The 6,979-nt window shown below is 35.3% G+C and overlaps 1 protein-coding gene across 1 annotated transcript; it reads left to right on the forward strand.

Moving 5' to 3' along the window:
- Positions 1 to 66: 66 nt before the first annotated feature.
- Positions 67 to 6,064, forward strand: LOC116131775 (mediator of RNA polymerase II transcription subunit 8-like; the record flags this gene model as incomplete). Its single annotated transcript, XM_031417452.1, has 6 exons — positions 67 to 351; positions 2,123 to 2,179; positions 2,775 to 2,984; positions 4,185 to 4,238; positions 5,226 to 5,286; positions 5,443 to 6,064. Coding segments are annotated over 6 exons (855 nt in total), but the record flags the coding sequence as incomplete, so codon positions are not given.
- Between the last annotated feature and the right edge of the window lie 915 nt (positions 6,065 to 6,979).

Raw genomic sequence — 6,979 nt, forward strand, 5'->3', positions numbered from 1 at the left:
TCTTGTTTTTTGAAGTTAAAATACAAAATTTTCATATGTTGTGTTACTGTATATATTCTCAACCAGGCTTCGGGAGCACAACTCATGGGAAGACCTGCTGCATCTCCATCTGGTCCTACCAGTGCTACGTCATTTGATAACACAACTGCATCTCCACTGCCATATGCCAACTCGCCTAGGTCAGGCCCAAACATGATGAATACACCATCTCCTCAGCAACAAACCCAGCAACAGCAGCAACAGCAACAACAGCAGCAGCAGCAAAGGCAGAAATTGATGCAATTACCTCCGCATCAACAGCAACTTCTTGCTCAGCAACAATTCAGGCAGTCTTCGATGCAACTGGGACAGGTTTGTTTTGCTAACATCTGATAGTAATTGGAGTGATTATTTAGTTGTTGCTTTACATTTTTTAAAAGGCACAAGTATCTATTAAATTTAATTTTAAGTTTCCTGTCTTGCATCGGAAGTAGATAATTGTATTGCATCTTGTACATAAGCTTTCTGCACGTGTTTGCGTTTTGAATTTCGACGGTGGCAAGAAACTTGATTCTGGTCAGGGTCTTGGAATCAATTAGGTCTCAGAATTTTGAAGTTTATAATTTTTAAAATTTTCTGAGTTCATCAAAATTTTTTGTATTGATAATTTAGAAACTCTTGGCTGTGTTTGTTTCACTATTATGAATACTATTCTATCCAATCCTATCCAAAATATATATTTGTTTCAATATTCTGAAAATTCAATCATATTTTATTCAACTCAAAATATTTAGAATTTCTCAACCTCCTAGGTTTGTTAATTTAACTAAACACCAAAAAACAATAAAAGTTTATAAATTGACAAAAACACCCCAAACAATAAAAGTTTATAAATTGACAAAAACACTCCCACCTACGGACCTACCCATCCACATATTCTCAACAGCCGACCACGACCTCCAAAAGGTGGCCAGAATCTGTCGGAATTGCGCATAAACGGTTGGATGTGGCCGGTGTGCATCGATCTGGCCTTTTCTAACCAAACCCATCATGGATCTGGCCGAAAGATGCTAGTTCTACAGTCAAAGATCTGGCCGCATTTGGTCGTCAATGACGGCCAAGATATGGCCGTAGATCTGGCCGGAAATGGTTAGACCGACACACTACCAGCTAGATCCAGCTAGTTGTGTGCCATTCCGGTGACTTTCGGCCACCGTTTAACGGTGGTGGCCGGCATTTAATGGGTGGGTTTGTTAATTTTAGAACTTTTATTGTAGGAGGCGTTTAGCTAAATTAACAAATGTAGGGGGTTAAAAGATAATCTAAATATTTTTAGAAAATGTTTTCCAAAAATTTACCAAACACATTTTCAAATTCAAATCCTATTCTCTTAATAACAACCTAACTCAACTTTTTCAAAAATACTATTCTAAATACTCTACCAAACACAACCCTTATTTTTGATAAGAAACTATAAAATTTTTATTAAATTAGTAAAAGGTGAGAAGATTCATTGTGGACCAAGTGTCCACAGGGAATCAATATACTAGTGGAGGGAAAACAATTCTATACACTTGATTGTAGCAAGCAATCATCCCTCTACTGTGCAAAATAGATAAATATACAAAAACCTTATGAAATGGCTTACTTTTGTAATTAAATGGGAATATCTTTGAGATTCATATGCTTTGTTTGCAGACTAACGATTTCTTAAGCTAGCTTTATCTATGTGTTTGTCTCTGTGTTTATTTCACTTTCTATGAATTTGAACTTTGACCTGAATGACACAAAGGTTTTTTGATACACTTGGTGGAGGAAAGACCTTTTTGCTCTCTAAATTTAAAATCTCCAGAAGTTATAGAAGAGAGCTAGTTTTTTCATTGTAAATATTGATTTTAAATAGTTTGTTATGATTTTATTTCCTTGTGTACAAAGGGCCAGTTGTGAGTCCCAACTTCGAAATTGTCTGTTCCATTGCATAGAACTGGACTCCTCAATCTTTCCTTGAAAGTTTGCTTAAACATTCCTATCTTTGGTGATATGAACCAGTTGCTTAGGTTGATTTTCTTATGTTGTACTCGCTGAATTTTTTTGTGTTCAGCCATTTTGACATTCTACATTGAACTGTTATATTCTTGTCCAGAACCAGTTGCCGCAGCTTCATGATTTGCAAGGCCAGTCACAACAAAAGTTTCAGCAGGCAATTTGTTCTTTAGCTTGTTTAGTTTTAAAATTTTTCCATACTTTTCTCTCTTGTATCACTTGTACAAAGGTGATAATGAAAGTAATAATATGCAAGCGTTTTGGAGTGATTGTACTTGAGTAAATATTTGCAAACTTAAAGTTGGTCATTCACATTTTGTTATACTAGCTATATCCAACAGACCTACTAATAATCAATACTGACGCTGTTTACACTATTCTTTCAATTCAACCTAAAAAAAAGAAACTATGTAAATAGTTTACTAATTTCTGGGAAAACAATATCAAAAGGTACACCTCCAATTCCGTCAATAGAATGCACCATTTATAAAAATAGAAGCACCTATTATGATGATTACTAGAAGCCTTTGGTTCAGGGATCTGTCAAGGGAATCCTCAATAATTTTCCTTTATACATGATGTAGTGATCTTAGCCTCTTCAATTTATTGTGTGCAGAGTGACACTAATGCCACTGCTAGAGAATTTGAGTGTTTCTATTTCTGGGGCTTAGTTGTGGGTGTTTAATTGACTAAGAAGTTACATAAATTTGTGCATGATTAAGCTATTCTACTTGTGTTTCGTGTTCTACCAGTTACATGGCCAACATCAGATGCAATTTTCTCAGCCGATGGGTCACCAGCAATTTCAAGGTAGGCAGCTGCCATCTGGACATGTTCAGCACGGGATTGGTCAGAGCCAACTTGGCCAAGGAAATCAGTTGAATCGTCATTTAGGCCAGTTTTCTGGTGCTGCTAATAGTGCATTGTTTAATGCTGCTCAGGGGTCACCAAATACTCAGATGGTAAGACTTGTAGTTCTTTAACTTAAATTTGCTTTCAATTTTTAATATCTTTTTTCTATTTTCTGATCAATATCAAGGAGTTGGGTATGACAGATTGAAATGTAGTGATGTTAATGTGTGTTGCTGGTGATAACACTGTTTTGTTTATTTTTCTTGCAATTAGTGTATGCTTTCAGGCAGTAGCTATCTTGGACTTTCTTTAAGTTTCCATAACAAAGATCTTGTAACTTTTTTCTGTGAGTCGTATAATTCTTCTATTATGGTTGCTTCATCTAAGATTTATTAGGTTTTATATCATTGGTATAGTTTCTTACTTGGTAATGGTATCATGTTATTTTTCATGCCTTTCCTCTCTATGGAAGCCATAATAGTCTTGTAATTAAAATATAATTTGACATTTTCTGGTATCTTTCTGATAAGTTTTTGATAAGACAGTAAAGTTCTTGCAGAGTACTTATTTGAGCTGTTTCGTGTTTTTTTCTTTAGCTCAGATCCTTTGTTGTAAAATCTTGTTATTGTGCAAGTCCAAAGATTACTGTGATTTTGGGTTTGGCATAAGATGTGGAGGCTTGTAGGAAATTCTCAAGCTTTGTTTATCTTTAGGTCACAATTATGCACCTTTCTGTTCTTTTCTTGGGCTACTCTTCCCTGAAAAATTTCTCTTTCAATTGTTCTAACAACTGTCAACGGCAATTTGTTCTCTTCTCATATTTGAGCTGGGGGTTAATTTGTAATTTTGTATGAAAGTTGATAATCCATAAAATCATACTCTTGCAAATGTTTGAGCTGCACAATTGTTACCAGAATATCTGAATATATAAAGTAGCAGGTATTGGCTAATTTTGAAGATTTACTCAATCTAGATTTGTTGAGAATGAGTATTAAATTCTAGTTGTTGTGGTTGATGTTTCAATATTTGATGTCACTGTCATGCTCAACTACTGGAACAGGAATCTTACTACTTTAAGTTTTCTTCTTCCCATTAAATGAACATTTAAAATTTGCTTTACCCATTCAGTTTCTTTCTGTATATTTATTTATTCAGCTTGTTGATTTATTAATATTCATTATCTACTCTGCTGATTTGTTCTGTTTTGCATATTGTTCTTATACTTTTCCAGTGTTTATCGGTTCCTTTCATTTTTGTTATGGTTATTCTTCTTTATTGTACTCATTTTTTTTTTATTTTTCTTATTTTAGATGCCTAATATGTCAGCCACCATGCCTTCTCAATCGCTTCTTCCACGGATGCAGGTTAGTTATGCCAATTTTACCACTAAAACCTGCTCTGTTTTACCAACATCTGGTGCTGCTTGTATGAGTTTAATCAAATTCAAAGAAATTTTTTTCTTTAAATTGGTACATTTAACATTTAACTCAGATGCCCACTTAGGGCACAACGCAAAGAAATTTCCATCAGTAATTAATATTTACGGATCAAGGTTAGCTTCACTAACAGTATCTTATTTGTAGATGTTAGCTACCATCTGATTGAAAAAAATTAAACAGTGTGTAGCAACTACTGTTAGTGTTTCAATGCTTAATCCTCTTTAATGGTGGTAAACAAGATTAAACTTATATACAATGATTGTTGTACTTGGAGGTTTATTTATTACAGATAATTGGTGTGTTTGTTGCAATTATGGAGCCACTTCACTTTATTCCTCACATGATTAGATTTATGGTTCCTGACACTCAAAAGAACAACAATTTCTAACTTTCACTCCGCTAAAGTTACTGATGGTATGAATGATATTGTAAGCCTGTTTCTATCACCTCTGCATGTTGGCTGTTGGGTATTGAAAAGATTATGTTGAATTTGCCTCAAAGTCTAAACAAAACATATTAATGAATTTGCGTGTATTTTGTTTGGAAAGTATGGCTAGGGAAAGGAACTACAATTGTTAGTTGTCATCTTGTTTTCTGTGCAAAAGTGCTTTATTCTATAATATCATTCCTTATATTAGTAAAATTTTTATTTGCTGTAAACTGGAAGTGAGACCAGTCATCAGTTATTACATAATGGGATCTTCAAGGTCATGGATCAATATGTATATATTGTTTTTTTTTTTTTTTTTTTAACATATATTTTATTTGCTTATTCTCCTTGATTTATTATTACATTACTCGATATGCTTATGCAAATAATAGCCAGCTACTCCAGTTCCCATTGGTGAGATTGTTATAACAACAACTTATTGCTTACTTGATTCATTATCTTTTGCTCCATCCCTGGTGCAGTTTGGATTAGCTGGTAACAATCCCCAAAGAAGTCATGCTTCCCAAATGTTGAATGATCAGAGTATGATATATGCCCCTAAACTTTGGATTTTCTCTGTAAAATTTTGTTGTTCTCTTGAAAAAGGGGAAAACATATGGTACAACCAAAGGCTTCCTGTATTTATTTTCATTATGACTATTTCTGAGGTTAAAACGCATTTCGCCCTTTTGCTTGCAGTGTTTAATATGGGACCGTCCAACCCGGGAGGCATGATGCCTATGCAGCAGCAGCAACAACAGCAACAAGGTGCATTCGGGAATATGGCTCCAAACGCTCAGAATCTGCAATCTAACATGGTAGCACTTCAGAATGCCCAACAAAATCATCCCAACTTTGGGCAGCAGAGACAACAAAATCAGCAGTAACGTGGTTCTATTTACTGATAATTGCGAGTTGTATAGGACCACCATAAGTTGTTCCACAAATCACATCTTCAGGGATTATATGGAGTTGTAACTTTCATATGCATGGCATTGAACTTGGCCTTCTAGCATACAAATGGAATAGGATTGTCAATTATTGACCAATTATAGAAAAAGCTGGTATAAATCCTATATTCTAGTTCGAAATGAGCTGTTATCAGCTACAGAAGATTATTATTATCATCATCATCATGGACCTTCCCTCATGATTGAATTATAACATAGACTAGTTTCAAAATAATTGAAGAAGTCCGAGAGAATCTAGAAAATTGTAGGAGAGGCATTTGTTGTCCATTCAAGTCATGTCTACTATGAATGTGAAGGACAATTCCATTATTAAAATCATTTTATGCTCTTTATGTTGGGCTGTATTTTTTGCTCCATGTCACAGCCATCTGCGTGTTATTATCATGTACTGGAAGAGGCTGTGCAACTTCACAAAATTGCTTTATTGACATTGTTGGGTTGTTCTCTGTCAGATTTGAGACTTTTCACAATCAGCATCAATGTTTTAATAACCAACTCAGGGTGAAACCCAGCAAAGTTGTCGGGTCTCAGGTTGACAGGTTTAACCGGTTTGATCGCCGGTCAAACCGGGTCTCCAAAACTTTAAAATTTAGCAAATGCACCCCTAAAAATTACAGTTAAGTTTCTACAATTTTGAAATATATCAAACACACATTAAATACAAATCGGCGATCGATTGGTGGGCAGCGACGATACATCAAATGGAATCCCAAATCTCAATCATCTCTTGAGCCATTCCCCATAAAATCTACTCAAGATTTGGTTAAAATCCGCAAATCTCACCATTGTCAATGTTGACAACCTAGGATAGATCTCACCACTGTTGGTGTCAACAACCCTCTCCATCACCACGAAAATACTCTTCTCAGTCTCTTGACTAAAACCCATCTGATCTCACCCTTATTCACCTTGCTAATTGCCAGCAAAAGCCAACTATTGCTGTCATGGGTTTTTTCGATTTTCGATCGATTCAATTACCAAAAATTACCTTCGTCGCCACCATTGCACTCACCGGCTTTCTTCTTCAAAAGTCCCAACATCCTGACCTTCAATTGTTCGTTGATCACCGTCCTAATATTTAGGGTTTTTGGTAAAAAAGAAAATTACAAACCTGACCTGGGGCCCGATTGAACCGTTTCAATTGGCCAGGCTGGACTGGGTTTAAAACACTGGTTAACATTACATATTGCTTCACAGTTGGGAACAAATTGTGAGAATTTCATTTTTATACAGCGGACAAAAGTGGAATAACTTTGCCAAGCACA

The sequence above is a fragment of the Pistacia vera genome, unplaced genomic scaffold, assembly GCF_008641045.1.
Source record: "Pistacia vera cultivar Batoury unplaced genomic scaffold, PisVer_v2 Contig242, whole genome shotgun sequence".
NCBI lineage: Eukaryota > Viridiplantae > Streptophyta > Magnoliopsida > Sapindales > Anacardiaceae > Pistacia > Pistacia vera.